The following is a 26,593-nucleotide window of genomic DNA, read 5'->3' as shown; positions in this document are numbered from 1 at the left end:
TATCGTTATTGAAAAAAAAGGAAAAAAATGATAGAAAAGATAAGAATTCCAAATATTGAAAAGATCGTTATCTTATAATATTCACAAGTTTATTCTTTCCCTTGTATAATTGTTCATAATTTATCAGGATTTATCAATAAAATTATAATATACAATATACTTTTAGAGTATATAAGTGTCATACACGATTTTTATCTAACAAAGAAAAGGTATGTATAATAATAATAGCAGGAGGAATGGCCTCTACTATCTTACAAGAGTCGCGTGCCAAAAAGTCCATATTTTTTGTTTTTTTTTTTAATTAAATGTTATTTACCGTATATTTAATTGTATAATTATTATTGTTATCAATATCATTTATGCTTATTATTATTACACAAATTATATCACCTATGTTTCATTATATATTTATATATTTATAACGAACACCGCCCAATTAACTACTAGAATTACAAACGAGAGATCCGCCGAAATTTAACAGACCAGATCTTGCGTCTTTTTTTTCTCTCCTCTCTCTCTCTCCCTCTCAAAATAGGTGATATATATCATCGAATAGTGAGACATTTATTTTTTTTTTCTTCTCATTCATTCAAAAAATGTTCATGATGCACAAATCACCTTCCACTGTTTCCAGTTGTATTTCTTCGCATAAGAAGTTCCATTAAAAGTCAATGTGGACACATTTACGGTGTATTTACTTTTCTGGAATATCGTACATATCTGAAAAATCAAAGATTTGCCATTGTCAATATAATTGAAAATTTATTGCTCGCTGATTTCTTAATCCCCAAAAAAATTTTTTTAGACTCTTTTTTCTTGCAAAATTGAAAAATTTCTGTAACGAAAAAATAAATTTTTTATTTTTAATTTATTTTTAATAAAGTATAAAATTTGTTACACAAAATAGTTTACTTTAATATTTTGGTAAAATTAAAAGAAAAAATTTTTTCTTTCACTTATAAAAGAAAATCAATAAATAATTATTTAAAAATATTCCGAAATATCAACATCTGGATTTAAAAGGTAAATATTTAGTGAAATAACAAAAAAAAGAATTGAAATAATATGAAAAAGAATGTTCGACAATATTTGTATAACTAATACAACCAATTTAAATTTTATACATATCATGTTTATTTAATCGAAAACAGGCTGCATATTATTTACAATATATTTCAATTTGTACCACAAAAGTTTAAAAGCAAATTAAAAGATAAGATTTTCTTCCTTCATTTTTTGTTAATAAACAATAACAAATCAATACATAAATCGATGTCAAAAATTAAAAGAAATAAATAAAAATGAAAAACCTTAAAAATAAAAAGTACTTACCAGAAAGTGAATAAATAATATATTTTAAAATCGCATTTAGTTTTTTTGCGAAACTAATATTTTTTTTAATCGATCAAAATTATTGTTTACACAATTCAATAATTGGATCCGAAATCTTTAATTATTAATTTTCCCTTTTTTTAATCAAAAGCGGTGAAAGAAACGCAAAATGAAGAATGCACTTTAACATCGATAGAAATAAAATTTAATCATTTTCTCTTTTAGCCATCTACAAAGGAAGAGGTACAAAGTGATAAAAATTTCCACTGTACACTGTATTTTTTTTCTTCTTTTCTTTTTTTGTTTAAAGAAGTCACTTTTTTATGTGGTGTACAAAAAAAAGAGGAGACAAAAGAAAAACAGAGTTAATGAAGTTGGACTAAATTTTACTGTAGTCTAAAATTCATTTTAATTGTCTTTAGTATAGATTAAAATCCTCCCTGTATAAATACAATCGACGTTTAAATTACGACAGTCTCTAAATTAAGAAATTATACCTCTTTCGTGGTACACAAATTCTTTTTTATTTTTTTTAAATTTGCATGCATGAAAATTTTCTCTTGCAAGCGTGCTTTCAACTTATAGAAAATACGAGGTGAGTCATTTAAAAATTGTGAAAGAAAAAAAAATGTTTCTTTTTTTTAAAGTCATTATTATAAATCTAGCAGTGTCACTTTAAAATATCTAAAAAGCGATAAACAATAAACTAGTAAGAAAATAACAAAGACCCTTTCTGTCAGCTTTAAAAAAAAATCCATTTTTCAACTTTCAAAAATGTTCATTTTTCAATTTATTTGAAAAATGTTCATTTTCAGAATTAAAATAGAAAAAAATTGCAAACAAGATTTTCTTTTTTCTAGGGGCGTCATTTACACCCGAATTTTGTCTTTAATTCGATTTTTCAATGCTGACTCACCTGCACCTGCTTTATTTTTGTAAAAAAGAAAAATCGTAAAACGTAACATTGCAAAAAATATATCACAAGGAATGCAATAAGATAAGTCTGCAATATTGAAAGTGAAAAAAAATGAAAATCTTGTTATCACTTAATAATAACATACTGACGTTAAAATTTAATTTGTTAAAAATTTAGCTATTTTTTTTTTTTCAAAAACGCATTCCATTTAATATTGAATAATGCTATATAGACATTGTTCGTTGTCACACACAAGTGGCGTGACATTTAACGAATTAACGAAGAGATATGTTCTTTCGTTTAAATCTCTCTCTTTTTTTCTATTTACTTTTTTTTAAATTATGTAACGAATTTCCTTTTTTTTCTTCTTTAACTATATAATGTATGATTTTCTTTTTTCCTTGTATAACGTTAGTATGTAGAGAAGCCATAATGTGGCCTGCCGTTTATAAAATCTATATTATTAAATATCATATTGCATAAAATTAATTACGCTGTACAACAATTAGCATCATCGAGATGAGCATAATCCTCGAAATTCTATCAAAACACCATATACGATACACAAATTACACGAAAAGGATTTTTTTTCGCAATTGAAACGAGAATACTTGTGTGAACAATAGATTTTCACATAGGTTTCTTTCTTTTTTTTTTAATGATTTTTCCCGACCGCTGGATTTTTTTGTTTGTTTCGTCATTCCTATTTCTTTGCAATATATATAAAAAAGTATTTCAAAATTTGCGATCGACTTTTCAAAAAAAAAAAAAAAAATTCCGAGAGGTATAAATGCGCAACTACATCATGGGTTTTTTTTTCCTGACATATCCCTTTTTTAAAACGATTTTTTCACGTGAAAAATACGCATTTTTATCGTATTATGACTTGTTTCTTGTTTTCATTTCGCTTCGTCGATCTCAAGAAGCATAAAATTTAACTACTATAAAAATAGATACCAGTATAATATATGGGACACGTACGGATTTGGTCAATCACTTGCAGCAATTGCCGGTAGTTGCTTTCTGCCCTTCTGTTTCGACTAGTCGGCGCCCTTGTCCACTTGTACTCGCATTTCCTGTTTGCTCGCTCTTTGGAAGTTTTTTAGCTGCAAAATTACAGTTCATTTAGAAATTGTCTTCAAATAAATTTTATTTTTCGATTTTAAATAAATTTTTCTTTACAAAAAATTAATATCATAATGTAATTCAATAGTTAAAATAAATAATTAATTACAATGTTTATTCTACTAGAAATATTAAAGAATTTAAGAACAAAAAAAAAAATTGTATTCCCCGATGGTTTCTAATAAAGGAAAGTTTACTCAGTGTTTTTAATAATGTTTACATATTTATTTTTAAATCCGTTTTGTGAAAAACAAATATTTACTTAGCCTTTTTCCGATTTATCTATTTTTTTTGTTTCCAGCAAATGATAAAATGTATTTTTTTTTAACAAGACAAAAATAATCTAAATATTAAAAAAACAAAGTAATTTACTTTAATCATTATTCATTTTAACGATAATTTTCCATTTTTTAACGTCTAGAGTTTCAAAGTTTGTCCGTCAATGTTCAATAGTAAATTAATAACTCACCAATAGCTAAGAATATATCGTTTACGTTCATCGCCGTTTTTGCTGATGTTTCCATAAAGAGAAGTCCATTCTCTTCAGCGTAAGTTTGAGCTTCATCAAATTCAACAGCTCGCTTATTCGCAAGATCTGCTTTATTTCCTGCTAATGCTATTACTATACTTGGACTGGCTTGTCGTTGCAATTCTTTAACCCACGTTGTAGCTCGTACAAATGTGTCCTATTAAAAAGATGACAAAAAAATCAATAAAACTAAAATTTTTATTTTTATAATAAACTAATAATTTTACTTTCTCATTACCACACATCCGCAAAAATAGGACAAATAATATTAATCAAAATAATAATCTAAATAATATACAAAAAAAGGTATTAATAATTCGAAAACGTAATTTCTAAATATAAATGATATTTATCATTTCGAGAAAATAAAATTAAAAAAAAATATACAGACCTGATTTGTTATGTCATATACCACAATGGCTGCTTGCGCTCCACGATAATACATTGGTGCAAGACTGTGGTAACGTTCCTGACCGGCAGTATCCCAAATCTCAAATTTTACAGTCGTGTCATCCAAACATACTGTTTGTGTTAAAAATGCAGCTGTTGACAAAAATAAGTTTCTTGTGAGTGTTTTTACAAAATTATTCTGTTATTTTTTAAAGAAATAAATGAAACTTTTATTAAATCACAGAAATTATGTTTTTTTCCTTTTAGTAAAAAAAAAATGGAACTTACCACCTATTGTACTTTCTTGATATTCGTGAAATTGTCCCTTGACAAACCTCAAAACAAGGCTCGATTTGCCCACCGCTGATTCACCAAGTAATACCAATTTAAACTGACAAATTTTGCCTTGTGTGCCATTTGGCCTTTGGGCTGTACCCCGATTAGCCATTGTGACCTACAAACGAAAAATAATTATTTTCATTAAAATTAATAATAAAAAATAATAATAAATTAAAATATAATATATAAATTTCAAATTATGTAAATATAAAACAATTTATATAATTGAACAATTTTATTGCTTATCCCGAATAAATATTATGCAAAATTTTTATATCATAAAAAAAATGAAAAAAAATACATAAAAGATAAAATAACAATAGGTGGGAAAAAATATTACATCCCATTTTCTCGTTTACAGTCTAAAAAAGCCAATAAATTCGATATTATGAATACGAGCATTTTGCGAGCAGCAAATGAAACTGATAAAAAGTGATATTTCGCAATTGAATATTCTAAGTTCGTAAATGCCGCTTTAATCACAGTGATTAAATATTATCCGTTGTATGAATTATGGCGCGTTAAATAAATTTTTATTTTGTTTTTTTCTCAGCAAATATCTTTATTATTTTTTAACTAAACCCATTTTTGTTGATTTCGAGAAAAAACGAAAGAATTTCCAATGTAAGAAAACAAAACATTCTTTCTATCTAATAACTTAATTCTTTTTGTTTGCTCAATTAAATTAATGAATGACAATCTATAACAATGAGATGCTTTGACAACAATCCTAAATTTAAAAGCCGAGTTAAATTAATTAAACTCATGTATATGCTATTCACTCTGATTCTCTTTCTCTCTCGATTTCTGAACCATTTAATTTCCAAGAATCATAGATAAGATATTTGAATAGATATTAAATAAATTTTTCTTTTTTATAAAAGAAACTGATAATATAAATCACAATCAATTGATTGTAATTTTTTTTACAAAATATCTAAAAACAATTTTCTACAATAAAAAGGATATTTAAAAAAAAGAAAGCATTTTTTTTCTAATCTAAAAAATTCATTAATTATAAAGAACGCAATTTTTTGCTTTCTAAACAAAAATATTCTTTGTTCTCAAGAAGACAAAAGCAAATATTTTCCATTGTAGGAGGGAGAATTTATTTTTCGTAAAGAATAACTTTCAAATTGAAACCTAACAAATATCTAATAATTGAAAATCCTGTGATGACACAACTTAAAACTTGGAAAATTATCGAGATTCGAATCTACGCAAAACAATGTAAGAAGCCATTCACTGATACTGTCGTCAGCACACAAAAAAAGAACCTCTTTAAAATTATAAATCCCGTTTCGTTTGACGCAGTATTTGGAAAAATTTGAGAAAATATAAAATTCCTTTCACTAGCCTCGAAATCTAAAACAAATAAACACTTTTTTAGAGATGAAATGACACGAAACGAAATATCTTTACTACATGATCATTCCTTAGATCGTCGCGACGGAATTCCCACCCCCTACGTCATCATCATCATCATCATCGTCAAAAGTTTCGTACAGCCCTGAACTTGTCACCGCCCGTGAAACGTCAGCAAACATTCGAACATTTGCCTTCATCGTGAGTAAAGAGTGTATATAATACTTTAACTCTTGCCTGCGAGCCTCACTCCATGAACAATGGGCGGTGCAAAAGTAATCGACAGCACCTTGAGTCATACAACACCTGATGACGAACTAAAACTCTCACTTATATACTTTGCTCGACAAAAAAAAAAAAGAATGTGATTAGAAGCTCATGACAGGTTGTCCGATTTATTTACATGCATCCGCCCCCTCACATAAACAAGAAATCCGAAAAAATACTCTCCTCCAGAGGCAAAAAAAGATCCTTCTTTCTAAAAATATTGTATAATCCTTCATGAAAGATTCTTTGGGATGCTTTTGATTTAACCTACTTTTGAACTTTGATCAAAGGGAGAGGCTGGACAATCTCCTCAGGTAGAAGAGCGTCGACAATTATTGTCAATTTTCCCGTATGTGCTCGCGACGATCACTTATCTCAAACTACTCGTCCCACCGAGCATAGATCGCACAATCTATATAGAATGTGTGTACATTTATGACAGTTGGACGGATGCGGGTCAAATTGCTTTCTATAATCCTTTTATTCCGAATTTTTAACTTTTCAAAAAAGCAAACGTTTTCTTTTGATAATATTGATGGGAAATTTTTTTTTTTTTTGACACTAGAAATAAGGAATCACTGACACCACGTCCCCACACCAACCAAGAACTGCTGCGCCACTTTACAACAAAACCAAAACCGGGTTTCTCTCTAACACACACAAACAGAGAAACACACACTATTGAAGTAACCAGGAAACCAATTTTAATATAGTGATTATTATTTTTATTTACACTTTACCAATTATTTCCTGACGGGTAAAAGAGAATGCGTCAGCGTTTAACGATGTAGACCGTTTTTTAAATTGGTTAAAAATCTCACTTGATCACAAGTTTTTATTAATCAGCGCATCCGTGCTTTACTGATACCCGCTAACATGGCCGTCGTCGATGTCGAATTCCTGCCAATAATTTGTCAAAAAAACTAACACAATTAGGTTATGTGTGTACAACTTGTTGATGATATTAATACACAAAAGTGACAATGATTTTACGAATTATTGAAACACAATTTTTTTATTTACACTGATCAAGGTCACACTGTTTTATTGTTTACAATATTATTTTCATTAATATTTTGAAAGAAAGAACGGAAAAAGAAAATTTAAGGCGCTTGTATATGGCTCCATTTCTATGTATATTTAAAATCTGTCATAGATTCCTCTAATTTTGATTGGCTTCGCTCATACAGAATTTCAAAAACTTCCAATTTTCTGATACGCAAAGCCAATCAAAATTAGCGGAATCAATCACATAGTTTCATGTTGGTAGAAGTGGACAAGTTATCTTGGGTTGGCATTACAGCTCATTGCAAAATGGCGACGTCAGATGAAGGTTCGTATTTTGTGGGACTAAATTTAATCTTATGGAGGTTCTACAATAGGTGCAAAAGCCAAGTACAAGTGCAAGTCCATATGCAAATCCCATGAGTGCAAGAGAGATAGATAGACTACCTATCCCTTTCGCACTCATGAGATTGCCACTTGGACTTGGACTTGTACTTGGCTTTTGCACCTATTCTGGAACCACCTTTATAGTATTTTATTAATCACAACGTTAATTATACATAGTTAATTGTAATTAAGTTTACATTTGTCTAGATTTTCGAAAATTTATTAGAGTTTAGTTGCAGGCAGGAAAAAATTTAGTATATTTCGACAAAATTTTTCTGACACGGGAATCTAACCTAAAAAGTTTGACATCGCAATGTTAAACAAAAAATACAGGTAAATGAATAATTCAAGTCGTAATAATATAAAAATGTTATTTTATTAACAATTAATATAAAAATTCTGAAACAAAAGAATAAATAAAAACAATCAAGCTTTTATCAAAGAAATTTTTTCATGTTGGTAGAAATGAGAAAGTTAAGTTTTTTGTTATCTTGGGTTGGCATATTGCACCTCATTGCAAATGGCATCGTCAGAGAGAGAAGAACCATTTTGTGTTCGACGTAATTGAATCTTTCAGTATTTTTTTAATCGCAACGCTAATTGTACATATTTTTAGGATAATTTAGTATTGTTTTATATATGTAATCGATAAATAATATAAGTTTTATGGCAGGCAAACAAAAATTAGCATATTTCGATAAAATTTTTTTGACACGGGAATCTAACCTAAAAAGTTTTACATCACAATGTTAAACAAAAAAAATAAAGGTAATATATAATTCAAATCGTAATAAAATAAAGTTTTTTTTATTAATAATAAATATAAAATTTGCGCAAAAAACAAATAAATAAAAAATAATTAAGCTTTTGTCAAAAGGAAAATATTTTCATGTTGGTAGAATTGAAAAAGTTTAGTGTTTTTTTTTTTGCCAACTTGGGTTGGCATTGCTTTTCATTGCAAATGGCGACGTCAGAGAGAGAAGAACCATTTATCGTTAGTCAAAATTTAATCTTATTGTATTTTTTTAATCATAATGATAATTAGGTATATTTTTTGATAATTAAGTACTGTTTTATGTAAATAATAAGAAATTCATGAAAGTTTTATAGCAGCTGTGAAGAAAAATAAATTTAGGTAAAAACTTTTTGACAAAAAATATAACCTAAAAATTTTGGCATTAGAACTTGTTGTGACTTGTTGCGCATATATTGTGACTTCACATTACCGCCGCTATACAGCGTTCTCGCGCGACTTGAGTTTTATAAAACATTAAATATTACTATATATAAATAAATATTTTAAAAAATAATTATAAATAAATTTATTAATAAAATTAAAAAAAATAAATAAAGTTCTGGTAAGTTATTAGAATTGAAAGAAGTTGTTAAAAGAAATTTCTAATTATATTGGTAGAAATGTAATTAGTTGGTATTTTTGTTCACTTAGATTGGTATCACTGTTCACTATAGTGCTGGACATTGATGAAAGCGCGGCTGAACGGGACAGAATATTTTATCAACAAATAATCTTAAAATATAAACTATAAATATATTTTAATAATTAAATTAAGTTTCATCTAAATATTCAAGTTTTTAACTAATTTTTGTTGGTAAATATTAGAATTTTAAATATTTTGTCAAATTTGATGACGTTTTGGAATTTAACCTCAAAAATTTATATACAACCAATTTCACATGTCAATTCGACATTTGTTGAGTTATTTGTCCATTGTATTGTAGAGACAAAATTTAAAATAAAAAATTCATTATTAAAATTCGTATAGTATATTTAATTAACATTTTTTATTTATTTACAGAGCGAAAAGATAAGAATGAAATCATCTCAGGAAAAGAAAAGCAAAAATATGTTTTTCCTTTTGGCGTCATCAATTCTTCTCAACTCAGGTAAATAGTTGTTTATATAAATTAATATTTTACATATTTTTAAGCACAGGTTTTTCCTTCTCTCAATACATAAAATAATTATTTAAATAATTTTCTATGACAATTACATTAAAGTTATTTATAAATAATAACATAAATATTGGTAAGTAATTAAAATTTATAAAAAAAACAGAGAATAAGAAAAAGTTTTATTTTTATAAAATTAACTTAAATAATTAAACTAATTTTGTTTTACTTTTTTGGATAAAACAATTTTTTTTAATTTATAGGTGTTCAATACGTGAAGGATGGGTGTTTGTTGCGGAGCTGCTCCTGGAGGAGATCTGGCATTGCTGAGTCGCAGTTTAATGTATGTTGATAAATATTTTCCCATAATTTATGTATATTTTAAGATATTCAGGATTTTTAATATTTTATTTTATACATATAATATAATGAATTTTTTTTTCAGGCAGTTGGTCCAGTAGCGGAAAAATTTGTCAATGGAAAAAGATTATATATGCTGTCATCGTATCATTTACACAACACAGAAATTCCCCCTTTTAGGTGAGTCTTTTTTTCCAATATTTTTCACAAATATCAATAATGGAATAAGAAAAAAAAGTTAATGGAAATTTATTGTAATATTTATAACTAATAATAGAATATCAAATATTAATATTTATATATATTAATACATTTAAAAATAATTAACAGGATTGAAGATTTTTAATATTTTATTTTACACATAAATTAATTATTATATTTTTTTCAGGTAATTCGTCTAAAAGAAGGAAGTCCTTTTATAAAAAGGATATGCTGTCATCGTATCTCTGAAACTACGCAGAAATCCTTTCATATAGGTGAGTAATTCTCAATGTAGTTAATTTTATATATAAATTTAAAAATTATAATGGATTTAAAATTCACATGTAAAAATTTGTAAAATAATTTAAATAATAACTCAGCATTTAATAGTATTTTGAGAAAATAATTTAATTTAATAATTTTTTTTTATTTTTCAGCTCCATTCCAATTTTTCAAATATCTGAAGAGACTGGGAAGGATGTGGAAGAAGAAAAGTGGCCCCTGCATATATCTTTTTTTATAAATTTTTTTTTTCTTTTTTATTATTTTTTTATAATATTTTTTTTTGAGCTCCCGGCCTCGCGCAGAAGTGCGAGCAAGAAAGAGGGATCCTCGGGAGCTGGTCCAGAAGCGCTCGAGAAGTGGCAATGACGTTATTGCTCCGACGTGGGATTCGCCGATCGGTGAGTCATTTTTTATTTTACCCCTTTCCTGTTTAAAGCTATTTTTTTAATAAATTCAATTAAAATATTTTTCTAAATTGAAAATTAATTTTTTTAGACTCTCTTCATTTATAAATTTATAATTTTTTTTTATTTAAAAAAAGTAGATATATCATAATGATGGAAATGAAATATTAAAATTTAAAAAAAAAACAGGAAAGGAACTCTGACAGCATAGTGACACCATTGACAAAATTTATTATTTTCTGGTATTTTTTAGGAGTAAAAATCTAAAAAAAACATGTGATATTTTATCGGAAATTCGTAAATTTGTAATACTCCCACATCCTAAAGTATTACATGTTTTGTGGATTACTTCCTTAATACTACGTAAATTAATATTTTTGTCAATGTTTTTTTCATTCTTTATATATATGTGTATGTTCTTTATTTATTTGTTCAATATTTTTAATATTTTGTAATTTTTCTTATTCAGTCAAAGTAATTTTTTTTCTATTAAAAAAAGTGATTTATAAAATTTTATTAACTTTAAATAATTTAATTAATCTTGTTAACAAGTTTTCAATTTTGCATAGTAAATTTTTTATATTTAATTCTTAAAAGTTTAAAGTTAATGCATGTAAAATTAAAAATTAAAAGTTTTTGATAATTTTTTTAATGATGAACTAATTAAATATTTCCGTTTCAGAAAAGATCGCTCAGGTGACGGTTGCGTCCCGGGACGTTAACCCTAGTGTAGGTCATTTTGCACCTGGGCGGTATCGGGAAAATTAGTTAAGGACAATTTTTCGTTTTAAATATAGCTGTAGGTAGGAAAATCGGGAAGAGTAGACAAATATTTTTTTCGTTTTAAATATAGCTGTAGGTAGGGAAATCGAGTAAAAAAAATGTAAGTAAAAAGAAACAAGTAACTGGAGTACCAGTGAAAATTTACTTTATTTTATTCTTTTATTTTTTTGTCACTATGTTGTCTTATATTTAAATGTTTTGTGTATGTTTTCTAAGTGTTTTGTGAATGTCTTCTTTAATTGTTCATTATTTTCAGTTGAATCATCGTGGTGAGCAAAAATATTTCTTTTTAATAATTGTAATAATCATTTATTTTTTCAGGAACCCTTAATTTATTATATTTATTAATTATACTATATATTTATCATATATGAATTATATTACTGAATTTTAATACTGTTATAAAAAATTAAATTATATTTTACTATCTCTGCTCAAATTAGTTATCATTTTAATTAATTTGATTTATTTTTTTAAACACTTTTAGTATAAATTAATATTTAAATTAAACAAAATGTTAACTATTTGAGAATTTAGAGAATACTTAGAATTTTAAATTGAATTTAAATTACAAATTTTTTTATTTGCTATTACAAATTTTTCCGGTATATTTTTTTTTAATTTTATTATTCAGCATTGCGATTGTTTTAATCGCAGCTGTTTCATTTTTGTAGTGTGAGTGTTATTAATATTTCGAGTAAGTACGATTTTGGGTTATTAAATTTATTATATTTATAATAAATTTAATAAATTTATTCCAACTAATCTATATGTATTCGAATTTTTGCAGAATCGATTGCAGCGCTAAGAAACTAAACTGACAAAATTAAATGCGTATGCGTTTTAATCGCAAGTCTTCCCTCTATAGTCGCCAAAACCGTGGTCAGTTTTTGTTTATAAAGTTTTGAATTGTTGACACGAAATTCCGGTTGGCAGTTTTGTCAGTGTACAAATGTGAATAATATTAATATCTACGTATAAATAAAGAATAAATCAAGACTCAGAGTTGATGAATTTGTTATTAATCTGAGATATATATTCTATAAAACAATGAGATTAATGTGTCAAGTTGAAGTGAGTAACAGGTTATGTGAAGGACAAGGGAAAAGAAAAGCTAAAAAATCCTGTTTATCAATAGGAAAATTAAGTTCAAAAGACAATGAACTTTATATTTTTCTTCAAACACTTGAAAATAAACAAGGGACAAAATATAAGGTAAACATTTAAAAATATTAATAATTTTTTTTCAATTGTATTAGTATAATTTGAAATTTTCATTATAATATGGAAATTATATATTAATTTAATATATAACGCATCTTTTGTTATTGTTTTCAGTTGAAGGACAATATTGAAATTGTATTCACAAAATGTATTAATGAAGGAAAAATGACAATTCGTTTAAAAGAACCACCACACGATATTTTAATAAAATCCGATACAATTCAATTGAAAAGTTTTGCTCATGTCTTAAAATTGGGATATACAAATAAATTAGAAGGATCAGTTTTAAAATTATCTGATTTGAAAGCAAAAAATCTTTCGGATGCATTAAAAACAAAAATGGTGGTAAAAAGTGCCGCTAATTATCCAATATTAGAAGGTTTCCCAAGAAAAGTAATGGAATTACATCTCGCTGGATTAGAGAGAAAATCCTTTGACAGGAATATATTGAAATTACAACATTTAAGAGTGTTAAATTTATCAGATAATCAAATAACAAGTCTTCCTAAAGATTTGGGAACATTACCAAATCTACAAGAATTAAATTTAGCACAAAATAAATTACACAAATGTCCAAATACAAAATGGATTTGGATGGAACAAGTGAATGTGTCTAAAAATTTAAAACTATTGGATATCAGTTCTAATGAGGTAATTAATGATTAATTTTAATGTTTTATTTCTTATTTATTATGTAAATTTCTAATTATTAAAAATTTGTATCATTTCAGCTAACACAAGTTCCTTATCCAATTGGAAAATTGAGCCGTTTAGTGACATTAAGACTGAATTCAAATTTTTTAGAATCCTTACCTCAGAGCTTAGGATGTTTAGATGCCTTAAAATATTTAGATGTTTCGAAAAATAATCTTTTCAATCTTCCTGGAAGTATTAGAAATTTAAAATTATCGACATTAGATGTATCCAACAATAATTTCATTATATCTGTAAATAATGTTACTACAGTTCGATTTAAATTGCCCAGTCTTGTTGAACTTGGAGCTAAAATTGTTTACCAAGCAAGGTTTGTAATTTATGTAATTTCATTCTTTAAATTTTTTCTAGTTTTGGAATTAATTTTTTTCTTTCTTTACAGAATTCCTTTTAACGCGAGCATTATACCATGTACATTAGTCACATATATAAATAATACACAATTTTGTGTTTGTGGCACTCCTTGCTTCAGTAATTTTATTCGAAGAAATATAAATCTTCCTCTAAATAAATTTGTTGGATCTGTCATTTCTTCTGGATATTCGTATGTACCGTTTGATTGTTATTTTTGTTCGACGCTTTGTCACAGGCGATATTCAGGATAAAAAAAATGAAGTTTTTGTTTTTATTAGTGAAGAAAAAAAAATTATTTTTTTATAATATTTTAAGAGAGAGACTGCACACTGAATGTAAATAATTTTAAAAATTACCGCTAAAATGGAAATCTGTCGTCTGCTATTAATCAGCTGTTTATTGTTGTAAGTGTACACGAGTAGTGCGTGTTGTTTATATTTATTTATTTACGTTACTATTTTGCATAAATATTGAAAAGAAAACAACGTTTTTACTGGAATAAATAAAGCAGAAAGTTTTTTTTAAAAGTATGAAATGTTTATAGATACAATTTTCTTCTTGGGAATAACATAACCTAAAAATTCTAAAAAAAACAAAGATAAAGAAAATTGTAAAAATGTTTCGGCGTCTTGATTTAGTGAATAAAAATATAATATTACGTTTATATAATACTGATGGAAAATTAAAATCCGCAAATACTATTAGAAAAGAATTTCTCGATTATTTTTTAAAAGATCATTCATTTGTTCGATCGAGTTCTATTTTGAATATAAATGATCCTTCTACACCTTTTGTAAATGCGGGAATGAATCAAGTGAGATAATATTTATAAATTTGTATAAAAACTAATTTTTCGTATATTTTTAATTAATAATTATACTAATAATTGTTTCTTTTAAGTTTAAAGGTGTATTTTTGGGACTTTACGATCCTCCATTTTCAAGAATTGCTAATTCACAAAAATGTATTAGAATTGGAGGAAAACATAATGATTTAGATGAAGTTGGTTTAGATACTTATCATCATACTTTCTTTGAAATGCTGGGAAATTGGTCCTTTGGAGATTATTCAAAAGTAATTGAGTAAAAAATTTTATTTTTTATTTTGTAGCTTGAAAATAATTTTTTTCACTTATCTCCAGGAAGAAGCTTGTAAATACGCGTGGAATTTATTGACACAAGTTTATGGAATTAATAAAGATCTTTTATACGTAACTTATTTTGCTGGCGATGAAAAATTGGGTTTAAAACCTGATTTAGAATGTAAAGATATTTGGCTCTGTTTAGGAGTGCCTGAAAATCGTATTTTAAAATTGGGAGCCAAAGAGAATTTTTGGGAAATGAGTTCAACTGGTCCATGTGGTGTTTGTACAGAAATTCACATTAGTGAAGCTGTTAATAAACCTGTAAATCTCATGGAACTTTGGAACATAGTATTCATACAGTATGAAAGGTAATTTAAAAATTTAATTTAAATATTTAATTGAAAAAAATTTAAATTATCATTTTTTTTAGATTAAATGATGGTCAAATAATTTCACTACCAAAGCAGCATGTTGATACGGGAATGGGATTTGAAAGATTAGTTGCTATTTTACAAGAGAAAAAATCCAATTACGATACCGATCTTTTTGTACCATTATTTAAGACTATTGAAAAATTTGCCAAAGCTCCGGCCTATAACGGAAACGAGGGAATTAAGAATAAAAATAAATTGGATACTTCTTACAGAATTTTAGCTGATCATGCAAGAATGGTGACTGTTGCTTTAGCCGATGGAGCTCTGCCTGATAATAAGTAATACTGATATTTATTGTAAACTATAGTTTTTTATGGTATAAAAAATTAATTTTCTCCCATTTTAGTCCAAAATTAAGAAAAGTTTTACGTAAAGCATTGGATATAAGCAATGAGATATTTAAAAAAGATACATTATTACATGAATTAACTTTTCATGTAGCGGACAGTCTTGGAGAAGCTTATCCAGAATTACACAAAAATATCAAACAGGTATTTAAAAAATTGTTTTTTTGTTTACAAAAATTAAAAAAAAATTTAACAAATTATTATTTGTTTTTTTAGATGCAACATATAATTGCCTACGAAGCAGATTCGTATTATTCATTGAGAAATATTTCTTTTGTCAAGTGGAAAAAAATTGTTAAAACTCATCAGAAATTATCAGTACTTACTGATTATTTAACTCCTGGTTTAATAGCAGGCTATAAAGATTTAAAAAACTTTTTAGCATCTGAGTATGTATATATTTTTTTGTAATAATATTTATTTATATTCACAAAATTTGTTGATAATTCTATTTTTCTTTTAGTAACAAGATCAGTACACTGACAGGAGAGTTTGCATTTAGATTATATGATAGTCATGGGCTGAATGTCAAGACAATTGCCAAATTAGCCGAAGTGGAATCATTAAAATTTGATGTTAATGATTTTGAGGAACAATTAAATAAAGTGAAAGCACGTTCCAAAGCAAAAACGGAAGGAATAATGAACATGAAATCAATTACTGAATTATCTATTGATTTGTTAAGGAAATTAAATATTCCAATAACGGACGATTCATTAAAATATAATTATAAACTCAATGAAAAGGAATATTCTTTTCCTTCTATTAGAAGTAAACTATTGGGTTTAATTATTAATGGTAATTTCTTATTCTCAGAATGAACTATTAACTTAATTATTAAGTTCGTAATTATTTTTATTCATTTTTTCTTAGGTAATTTGAAAACTTCTTCGGAAATGAATGATTGCCTTTTGAAGAAAGAGGAATTAACGGAATCAGAAGTATATATTATTCTCGATAAAACTCCATTCTATGTTAATGAAGGTGGTCAAGCATTCGATAAAGGTTTTATTCAAATTAACAGTCTTCTTTTTGATATTTACGAAGTGAGAAAAATTTGTGGATTCATTTTTCATATTGGTCATTTAATTAATAACGATTCTAGGTATTTGAAAATAAAATTAAAAAATTATGATTATAATTTTTATTTAAAAAATAAATTTTTTTTATCTATTTCAGAAGAATTTCTTTAAATGAATCGGATTTAAATATAAAAAATGAAGAAGTGTGTCAAGTTTGGATAAATTCAAGAAGAAGATTAGGTATAATGAGAAATCATACTGCAACACATTTATTAAATGCAGCACTTAGAAAAGTTTTACCAATAATAGAACAACGTGGTAGTTACGTTGAAAAAGATAAATTATCATTTGAGTGCAGTGTATTTGGTCAAAAATTGACTAATGAACGAGTGACAGAAATAGAAGATCTTATAAATAAATGCATTGAAAGCAATGTAATTGTTGAGAAAAAAATTTTTAATATGTCAGAAATGATAATGGAAGATGATTTAAGATTATTACCAGGTGAAATGTATCCAATGACAGGAATTAAAATTACAACTATTGATAGTCCAGATTTAAAATCAAAGTAAGAGAGACAATATTTATATTTTCTTTATTAAATTTTTGACATTTTTATTTTATTAAATTAATTTTTTTTCTGTTATTTTTAGAGAAGCTTGTTGTGGAACTCATGTTCTTAGAACAAGTTCCCTGGAACATTTTTGTATTTTAAATGTTAAATCACATGGACAAAAAAGCGTTACAATTGAAGCAGCCACTGGACCCTATATGCGACATATTCGTTCATTAGGGGAGAGATTAAGAGAGAATATTATAAAACTCCAAAAAGAATTTGTGCGTAAAAATGCAAATATGAATCAAATAACTGATTCAATTAATTGTTTGCAACGAAATTTATTAGAAAGAAGAGATAAAAGAATAATAAGCTTTGTCGATTATCGTGAATGTCAGGATAAACTTTCAGAATTGGCAAGAAAAGTTATGATCAGAATAAAAGGAAATTATAGGTAACAAAATTTTTGTAATTAAGATTATTATTAAGTTTTGAAAAAAATATTTTTCTTTTAGGAATTATTTGGCAAATGAAATTAAAAAAGCCCAAAAATCAACGAATCTACCATTTGTGATACTTCATTTAAAATTAGATGAATATGATTTTAATGAATTACCATTGAGTAAATTAGATAAAATGACAAATATTCCAGTATTAGTGATTTTAAGCACTAATACACAAGTGACAGCAAGGTGTATGGTTCCAAAGGTAATTTTAAAGCAACGATATAAATTAATTAAAATTTTGAAGTAAAAATTATTAATAATTATTAATTAATTTTTTAGGAAATCAATTCCGAGTTATTTAACGCTAAAATTTGGATGGAACCAATATTAAAATTATTTGATGGACAACAATATTTCCCTACTCATAAAAATAAAAATTTAATATTTGGAATGCCACCGCAAAATATGTCACAAAGAAAATCGGAACCAATTATTGAAAAAGCTTTAGATGAGGTAAACAAAATTGCATCTTATTTTTTAAATAATCAAGATAAAAAGGAGGAAAATAAAGCTAAAAAGTAATAAAACATTATTATTAATTTATTTCCAGTTTAAAAAAGAAAACATCTTTTTTCCCCTTAATTTGAGGTACTCCTTTACAGAGTGTTCAGCGAGTCTTATATATATTTAAAATTCCCTCACTAATATTAATTTTCCAATTTCCCTGAACACTGAACCTCTGATTATATTAGTATTTTAATTAATTAGTTTATGTATAAGAATAATTAACATATTTACATTTTTTTTGTCATTAACTATTTCCATTAATATTTGCTTCTACTTCGTTTGCTACATTTTCCTTGTAAAATGTTTTTAAAGCTCGCCATTGAGCTGTGTGAATTAAAATATGTTCTCTTTTACTTCTTATATGTTCTATTGCGGTTTCCGGCGTCCAAGTGTGTTTCTAGAAAAAAAAGAGAAAGCAAAAAATCAATTTTTTTATTTCTTTAGGAAAGTTTCATTTTTCGTTGTAGTTTTTATACAAACCATCATAAGATAACAGCCAACTAATGTTGCACTTCGTGTTCTCCCTGCTTTACAATGAATATAAACAGTCTCTTTCGGTTTTATTGGATCACAAATAGATTGATTCTTTTGAAATTGATTAATAAATTCAACTCCTCTTTGTAACATTTCTTGACAAGGCGTTTCAAAAATATCAACAGTTGGTAGTTGTAAAAAATTTACACCATGTTTCTTCCATTCCTAAAATAATTCAATTATTATTGAAATAATAAAATATTTAAATAAAATAAGATTCAATTTCTGCCGAATTGAAATTTACCTCTCCATTATTTGAAAATAATGTTAATTCATAATCTTCATTCATGGAAATTACGGCTTTGACATTTTCTTCAGCTATCAACTGAAATAATATAAAACTTATTAAAATTCATCAGTAAAAAAAATGATAAAATTTAAAAATAGTCAAGTGAATTTATAATTCACAGACGATAACACACTTTTGTTTACATATTTATAACTGAAAATTAATATTAAATACTATATTATAAATTAATTGATTAACGTATGATAATAATTATAAATATTTCTTCATTTATACTTTCAATTATTATCGTAAATAATCAATTTTTACCTGTTTTGTCATTCCACGAAAAGGTAAAGCACCAAGAATAACGGTATCATCAATTCTATCAAACCATCTTCTAGTTGATATTTTTTCCATTACAACATTATAAAATAGAGAAGGATAGAATGTCACTCTTGCAAACATTTTAAAATCGGATAAAATCAATTTTTTAATGCACATTAATTGAAAAATTTTTCACTGGCAAATTATTTCTTATTTGTAAACTTATAAGGCACACGTTACTTTTTTCTTGTCTTTTCGAGAGTGCTCAAATATGTATGACGAAATATTACCAATTTCCGGAATTCTTTAATAACGGTATTTCCTATTCTTAAACCTTATTTGAGTTACAAAGAATATGTATTTCATCAGTCTTTGTTCAAAGATCAAGTCAAAAGTTAAGGTCACATAAATCTCTTTGACATTTTTTCTATTTTAAAAGTCATATTTTTTTCGAAAAGGGTTGAAAAATGCAGTACTTATGTTGTCACACTGTCACAAACTTTGAACCTAACCTATAAATAGAATCCATTGATAGAATTTTACGCGAGAGAGTATTAAAATAACATTTAAAAAAAAGATAAAATAGATATAAAATTTTTAATTTTTCATATAATAGTTTAAGGTATATATTTATATATAACTTTTAACTGTTATGTGAATTTAAACAATTTTTTATTTAAATATTTAAAAAACTATTTTCGTAATTTCAAATTTTCGCGCGATAAAAATTTGTGTTGGTAAACATGATGACAGACCTGCTTTTAGTTTTTGTTGTTTACGTTATTGGCGCTACTGTCGCTAACAAAAAAATAAACTTTATTGCAGTGCGCGAACCGCAAGTTTTTTTTGTATATTTTAGTGAATTATTTCACTATAAAGTGTTTGTTTTTTTAATAATAAAAGTGTAATTTATCATAGATTTCTTATCTATATTATTTTAGAAATCTTAAATCAATTAAAAGTAGTACTGAAACTAAGTCAAAGTGATGTTATTATGTTTGTGATTTGCTGCCACCAAATTAGTATTTTAAGGATATCTGCTTATTTTTAAAGAGCACCATAATTAGTATTTAAATATATTTTTCATTTCCTTCCTAGGATAATTTTTGTTGGTGAGTTAAATAATTACATATATTTTTCGTATGTTTGCATTTTGGAGGTTATGTTAGGTTATAACCGACATTCTGTTTTTTTTATTTTTTTTATGCACAATTTGTGTACAGTTTTTTAAAAAAAATCCTTGAAAAGGTGATTTTATTATTAGTAGAAAACGGTATATTTTTTGTCATATCAAGTAAATTTGTTTTTTACTATTTTTATTAATTTTTAAAAATAGTTTTCGTTGTACATGAACTTAAAATTGACTTGTTTTTATTACAAAGAAATTGGTTCACCGTGATTAAAATAAGAAACAAATTGTGTAAGCAAAATTATTTAAAATTATGTAAGTATAATTTTTTTTCGTTTTTGTTATTGAATACAAGAAATTGTAATTAAATAAATTTATTATGTAAAGAAAATCGTGAAATAAATATTTATATATGAATACGGTTCTTTTGGGGATATTATTTTGCAAAAATCTAATTTAAATTCTTTTGGATTGAATGTTTAAGAGGATTGGAGAGGAATTTTAGTGTATATTGTATAATTACAATTCTTTAATGTCACAGAGTAATCGTTTATGAGACTTCATTCAAGGAATGATTACCCTTAGAGGAAAACTGAAAAAAGATGCAGATGTTTCTAATTCAAAAAATAAAGACCTGAATTATAAACGAATATCTGTTCGAGATAAACTGCTCGTCAAGGAGGTGAATATACTTTAATAAGAAGTTTATTGAAAATTATTGTTTAAAAGTAAAAAAATTTCTTTTTCTAATATTGAACTATTTTGTTTGTTTGCTTGTTCAGGTTCAAGAAATGGAACAAACTTTGCCGATTACTTGTAAAGTTTCATTCAACGATCCTCATCGACTTCATGAATTTAATCTTCTAATAATTCCCGATGAAGGATATTGGTGCGGTGGACGTTTCTGCTTTCATATATTTATACCCGAAGAGTATAACATGATTGTACGTTACTTTATATTTTTTTAAATATTATTTGCACTGTGATTATTATTAAATATGTATTTTTATTTTTTAGCCGCCAAATGTAAAATGCTTAACGAAATTATGGCATCCAAATATTAGTGAAGATGGATCCGTTTGTCTTTCAATTTTAAGGGAAAGTCATTTAGATGGTTTAGGTTGGGCCCCAACGCGAAAACTTGTCGACGTTGTTTGGGGTTTAAATTCCTTATTCACAGTGAGTTCTTCTTCTTTAAAAAATACATATACATACATATATACATATTTAAAAAAAAAATGATTATTTTTTCTGTTGCAGGATCTTTTAAACTTCGATGATCCATTGAATAAAGATGCTGCTGAATTATTTATAAAAGACAAGGAAGCATTTGGAGTAAAAGTGAAAGAATATCTCAACCATTATGCAAAAAGATGATTAAAAATGGCAAATAAGAATTGTGTTGAAAGAATTGTACATTTATTAACGTATTGAATTTTTTTTCTCTCTTCCGGAAATTACTATTTCTGCCAAAACTTTTTTTTTTTGCACCGTTAATGCCTTTTTATGTGAAGGATACATGCGTAAAATTACGTATATATATTTTATACGTATTTTCTTCATTAAAACGTATGAAGTATTGATTCTTTAAAAACTAGTACATTTTAAATGTCCAGAAAGTAAATTATGCACTCTATCATTTTCACGAAGGCAGGGATAAATTAAATTTGTAAATAAAGAACGTATTTAATTATAATGTATCCGTGTAAAGAATTCTTAATTAAAATAAATAATCGAATTTGGAAAAAAATGGGATTTTTTGTTTTTAAAATAGTGAAAAACAAATTTTAAGTTTTTCTGTTTATTACTTGGTTATTTCTTTTCGTAAAATTGCAGTCAAATGAAAACAAACTGCAAGTCGATAACAAATAAATAATAACAAAATCAAAGAAAATTCACGATCTTTTAAAAAGTAATATTTTTTTTGGCCTTCTACATTCATTCTAATTGACTTTTACAATCATTCTCTGGGACACATTCTCTTTCGCAATAGACTAGACTCGTGGACTATAAACAGTGTTCAATAAATAAATAAATACGTGATTTGTTTTTTGTTTTTTTTTTGGAAAATCGCATACTAGATTTTAAAATGTGGTAAATAATTCGTCTTGTATGCTATTTGATCTTATTAATTGTCTCGTTGATCCGAATACCTCTGATAAACTCTCGCTATGTGTTGCTAATTTTTGCTTTTCCTGATGATATTCGTCGCAATAATTTTTCAATCTATTGCCAAGGAATACGGCTCTTTCGCGTTTTCTGATCATAAATTCTGTTGGTACCAACCATCTATGTTCGTGACACTCCTCGGCTGTTGGTCGTTTACTGAAAGAAAAAGAAATAGAAAAAATGTAAATTCTTTTTCTAGGATGTAAAAAAAAATAAAAAATAATTTACAAACCTTGGCATTCGTTTGAATACAAGCATTAAGAATCTCGTTGCCTCTTGACTTAATTCTTTGAATAAATATTCAAATCTAAATCTAACGAAAGAAATATTTTGTCTTGTTTCATTTGCATCTTCGCCTCTAAATGGAGAAACTCCTGAGAATAGGACATACATTAATACTCCAACTGTCCAAATATCAGTTTGTGGAAAAGCTGCCTCTTCATTAAGAACCTCGGGAGCTCTATATTCCGGATGACCCACTTGTGGAACAAGAGCTCCCATTTTTGTGACTTTCTGTGCTGAACCCATATCAACTAATTTAATTTGAACCGATCTCACCGATGCCATTACAACATTGTCCGGTTGTAAATCCATGTGACAATAACCCCTCCAGTGTAAATATTGAAGAGCATCCAAAATTTGTGAAATAATTGTCGCTACACAATTCTCCGTGTATTCATGTCGACTTGATAAATAAGTTAGTACATCGGCACCTTGCAATTTTTCCAAAATAAACACAGCTAATGGTGAACCCGGCGCTTTGTATGCTGACAATAGTAATGCAATTTTTTCATGTCTCAATGATCGTAACACTTCGTATTCAGCATTAACTTGTTCCTCCGTTTCGCCGCCAAGTTCCAATATTTTCCCAACTATCACTTTATCTGTTGCTTTATCAACTCCCTTGACAACAACTGAAAATTGACCTCGTGATAATTCGGAAATAAAACTATATTTACTTGTTAGTTGACCTTCTGTCGACCATGTTATTGGATTATCCTCGATTGTATAATCAAAATGTGGATTATTTTCATCTTCAATAATTTCTTGTCCCGATTCTGTTAATTGTTGAAGATGTTTCATTGCTCTTGTTACTTGAACTTTGGGTACATTTTTTTCACGTGTCTTTATTACGTGTGCTGGTATTCCTTTGTCACTCCATCCAATGCGATTTCGTGCAGCTAAACGGAAATCATAGCTTGTATTTGGTTTTAAATCGCGTACCAAATAAAATTCATGATCAATATTACTTCCCAAATCGATCCAATCAGTTGAATCGCCTTCTTTGTATTGGAGATTGTAACACAGTACTGGTGAATTTCCGTCGTATTTTGGCTGTTTCCAACGTAATAGAATCTCAGTGTCTGATGCATCAGATTCCTGTAGATAAAAAAAATGTAAAGTTAGTAAATACAGGCAATTATGTTTGTAAATAAATCAGTGGATCTAATTAATGTGCTTTTACCTGAGGTGAATCAGGAGCTGATGGAACAGTAGCGAGTAAAACGCGTGCTCTAGCGACAGTTTGTCCTATTTTGTTTCTTGCGACAACTTTATAAATTCCAATATCATATTCGCGAGCTGGCTCAAAACTCAAAATAGAACGACCCTCATTGTCTTCAGTGATTTTAACACGATTACTCTCTTGAACAACCATATCGTTTTTGAACCATTGAATAATGGGTTTTGGATTTCCCACAGCGAGACATGCCAATTGTGCTGTTTTGTCTTCTTGAATTGGTAGAATTTGGGGTTTTTCTCGGAAAAATGGCATATGTCCTCCCTTCTTTGATTCCATTAATGCCTCCGCCTCCGCGTAGCTATCGAGTCGAATTCCAATTTCATGACGAAGACGTCTCAATGTACCTGTATCAACATTACCATATTGATTGATTCTTGCTTTTCTCTCATCGTCTATCTCTTCGTCCATTACATCAGTGAATCGTCGTCGTTCTCTTATTACTGGTGTCTATGGATAAAAAATTGAAAAAAAAGTTAAATTTAATATTGAAAAATTGTAATTTAATTTCATTGGTCTTACTCTCCAATCGTAGGGATCATCAACTGGTCTAGGATATCCTGATCCGCGATTATAAGCGACTTTCATGTATTCACGTAATCTCACAGGGAAATCAGTATCTCGAAGTTGTAGCAAATAAGTGTCTGGACCGTTTTGATAACTAAAAAATTTATTAAATGTGACCTTAAGTATTTTTAAATTTCTCTTTAGCTTAAAATTTAAATAGATAATAACTAACTGGCTTTCATTTTTGATAAGTCCAATTTCCGTGTCGATTGGCTCTCTCGATGGGATTCTATTTTCCCAAGCTTTCGGAGGAGGTCTCTTGGTGGGACTATAAGTTCTTTCTGGACTTGGTTCCGGCGTATATCTATGTCCAGGTGGATAAACCATTTTCGAAGGATGTTCAAAAGCACTGCTAAGTTTTCTTCTTCTGTACCATGTTCTGCATGAGGCGTTAGTGTACCAATCCCTAAAAATAATATTAAATAAAAATAATTTATTTAATTTATAAATTAACTAATTTAAATAAAATTTACTGAATTTCTTTTGTTCAAAAACAGTGAAGAAAACTTACTTATAAAGTTTATAATAATTCTTCAAATTCTCCGACGGTATTTTATATGGATCGGAAATTGTTCTATCGGCTAAAGTCAACCATGGATGTCTGAGTGCAGTATAAACGTCAATTCTTCTCTCCCATTGATAAACAAGAAGACTTCGAATAAAATCTTTGCCTTCTTCAGAAATATATGTCCATCTTTCATCGAAATCCCATTTACCTTCTTTAATTTTTGTCAATGTTTCCCTGTCATTTAAACCTCTAAATGGTGATATTCCTGAGAGTAAAATGTAAGTAATTATTCCCACAGACCACATATCCGTACGATATGTGACACCCTCGCCATTGATAATTTCCGGTGCAACATATTCTGGCATTCCATAATGTAAATTCATTAATTGATGTCCAATTCTTCTTGATAGACCAAAATCACCAATTTTTAAATCATCACCTCCTGTATGTGAAATGAGAAGATCTCCAAGCTGAAAGAAAGAAATTTCGTTTTAAACAAAATTTCTCAATGTCCTTTTCTCTTAATTTAATTAATTTTAATTAAAATATTTACTGTCAAACCGAGATGAGCGTAACTATTATTGTGCATATATTCCAATCCCCAAAGCATTTGTCTTATGTATCCGGCAATATCACTTTCAGTGTAATACGATTGCCTCGTTAAATTGTCAACTAATTCGCCTCCTCCAGCTCTAAATTCATTTAATTAAAGAAAATACATATTTTATTGCTAAAATAAAAATAATAATAATTAAAAAAAGACTAATTTAAACTTGAAAACAAAATTTTAAATTGAAAAGGATACAATTCTGTAACGATGATCACTGTTCGATCGGTTTCATAAGCGTCGTGTAAACGAAGAAGTTTACGATGACTGAAATTATTCATAACATCCATTTCATTATACATAAATGGTCTCAATTCACCACCACCATGCATGACTTTAGCTGCAAAACTCTTTCCAGTTGGTCTCTCGACTGTATGATAAATCACACCTGTTGTTCCTCTTCCCAACTCATCACCAATATCATAATAATCCGCAAATGGTTTATTTCGAGGTTTAATATCTGGTTTTCTCGTGTAAGTTCTGTAACCATATTCGTGTTCATTTTCTTCAATATGAATCATTGCCGAACTTGATATACAACCGGCGACATTTCTCGCGCTTAACGAATAAAGACCCTCGTCCTTATGAATTGCATCGTCAATCACAAGAATTGAAGTGTCTGGTTCGACAAATTGAATCTGAAAAAAATCAATTCTAAAT

At 27.3% G+C, this 26,593-nt stretch overlaps 5 protein-coding genes across 14 annotated transcripts in view; 2 read left to right on the top strand and 3 right to left on the bottom strand.

Annotated features, from left to right (window-relative positions):
- Window positions 1–67: 67 nt before the first annotated feature.
- On the bottom strand, window positions 68–7,359 carry LOC127284016 (ras-related protein Rab-5C). Of its 4 annotated transcripts, none has more exons than XM_051309302.1 (6): window positions 7,004–7,359; window positions 4,581–4,746; window positions 4,294–4,445; window positions 3,843–4,059; window positions 3,206–3,354; window positions 68–720 (listed from the first exon to the last, which is right to left on the bottom strand). In XM_051309302.1, the coding sequence occupies exons 2-5, from the start codon at window positions 4,738–4,740 to the stop codon at window positions 3,242–3,244; spliced, it is 642 nt and encodes a 213-aa protein (XP_051165259.1). In that variant the 5' UTR covers window positions 4,741–4,746; window positions 7,004–7,359; the 3' UTR covers window positions 68–720; window positions 3,206–3,241. The 4 variants fall into 4 exon arrangements, with proteins under 4 accessions (XP_051165259.1, XP_051165239.1, XP_051165249.1 ...); XM_051309282.1 differs by having other exon boundaries at window positions 3,230–3,354; XM_051309292.1 differs by lacking the exons at window positions 68–720; window positions 7,004–7,359 and adding an exon at window positions 6,535–6,840 and having other exon boundaries at window positions 1,522–3,354.
- A 5,103-nt stretch (window positions 7,360–12,462) lies between these two features.
- On the top strand, window positions 12,463–14,417 carry LOC127284092 (leucine-rich repeat protein 1). The gene is made up of 4 exons (XM_051309392.1): window positions 12,463–12,814; window positions 12,938–13,474; window positions 13,555–13,847; window positions 13,920–14,417. The coding sequence occupies exons 1-4, from the start codon at window positions 12,650–12,652 to the stop codon at window positions 14,140–14,142; spliced, it is 1,218 nt and encodes a 405-aa protein (XP_051165349.1). The 5' UTR covers window positions 12,463–12,649; the 3' UTR covers window positions 14,143–14,417.
- A 75-nt stretch (window positions 14,418–14,492) lies between these two features.
- The window catches only part of LOC127284069 (alanine--tRNA ligase, mitochondrial), a 35,938-nt gene continuing 23,837 nt past the window's right edge, over window positions 14,493–26,593 (top strand). Inside the window, exons 1-14 of one of the 3 annotated variants that reach the window (XR_007843431.1) lie at window positions 14,493–14,705; window positions 14,792–14,965; window positions 15,033–15,343; window positions 15,406–15,687; window positions 15,756–15,900; window positions 15,973–16,145; window positions 16,220–16,554; window positions 16,630–16,861; window positions 16,936–17,346; window positions 17,432–17,788; window positions 17,850–18,042; window positions 18,120–18,293; window positions 21,105–21,245; window positions 21,346–21,494. Coding sequence is in view for 2 of the 3 variants with exons in the window: in XM_051309360.1 (XP_051165317.1) it covers window positions 14,508–14,705; window positions 14,792–14,965; window positions 15,033–15,343; window positions 15,406–15,687; window positions 15,756–15,900; window positions 15,973–16,145; window positions 16,220–16,554; window positions 16,630–16,861; window positions 16,936–17,346; window positions 17,432–17,788; window positions 17,850–18,042; window positions 18,120–18,293 (2,985 nt within the window). In the remaining variant the exon portion in view is untranslated. Of the gene's footprint in view, window positions 14,706–14,791; window positions 14,966–15,032; window positions 15,344–15,405; window positions 15,688–15,755; window positions 15,901–15,972; window positions 16,146–16,219; window positions 16,555–16,629; window positions 16,862–16,935; window positions 17,347–17,431; window positions 17,789–17,849; window positions 18,043–18,119; window positions 18,294–21,104; window positions 21,246–21,345; window positions 21,495–26,593 lie in introns of those variants that run through there. The other 2 variants (XM_051309369.1, XM_051309360.1) reach the window with 2 other exon arrangements.
- LOC127284114 (phosphatidylglycerophosphatase and protein-tyrosine phosphatase 1) lies at window positions 18,363–19,949 on the bottom strand. The gene is made up of 4 exons (XM_051309415.1): window positions 19,438–19,949; window positions 19,126–19,206; window positions 18,828–19,046; window positions 18,363–18,744 (listed from the first exon to the last, which is right to left on the bottom strand). Exons 1-4 carry the CDS (start codon window positions 19,609–19,611, stop codon window positions 18,592–18,594), a joined length of 627 nt encoding a protein of 208 aa, XP_051165372.1. The 5' UTR covers window positions 19,612–19,949; the 3' UTR covers window positions 18,363–18,591.
- LOC127284044 (obscurin) overlaps window positions 21,961–26,593 on the bottom strand; it is a 38,650-nt gene continuing 34,017 nt past the window's right edge. For all 5 annotated transcript variants that reach the window (XM_051309327.1, XM_051309340.1, XM_051309334.1 and 2 more), the window contains 8 exons: window positions 26,132–26,571; window positions 25,880–26,018; window positions 25,330–25,796; window positions 24,991–25,224; window positions 24,774–24,912; window positions 24,198–24,701; window positions 22,965–24,112; window positions 21,961–22,888 (listed from right to left, as the gene is read on the bottom strand). In XM_051309327.1, coding sequence (XP_051165284.1) covers window positions 22,648–22,888; window positions 22,965–24,112; window positions 24,198–24,701; window positions 24,774–24,912; window positions 24,991–25,224; window positions 25,330–25,796; window positions 25,880–26,018; window positions 26,132–26,571 — 3,312 coding nt within the window. In that variant the 3' untranslated portion in view covers window positions 21,961–22,647. The remainder of the gene's footprint in view (window positions 22,889–22,964; window positions 24,113–24,197; window positions 24,702–24,773; window positions 24,913–24,990; window positions 25,225–25,329; window positions 25,797–25,879; window positions 26,019–26,131; window positions 26,572–26,593) is intronic.

Source organism: Leptopilina boulardi, unplaced genomic scaffold (assembly GCF_019393585.1).
Source record: "Leptopilina boulardi isolate dan_hultmark-lab unplaced genomic scaffold, ZJU_Lbou_2.1 LbouV2_119, whole genome shotgun sequence".
Lineage (NCBI taxonomy): Eukaryota > Metazoa > Arthropoda > Insecta > Hymenoptera > Figitidae > Leptopilina > Leptopilina boulardi.
This window is presented reverse-complemented; position numbering and strand designations above follow the sequence as displayed.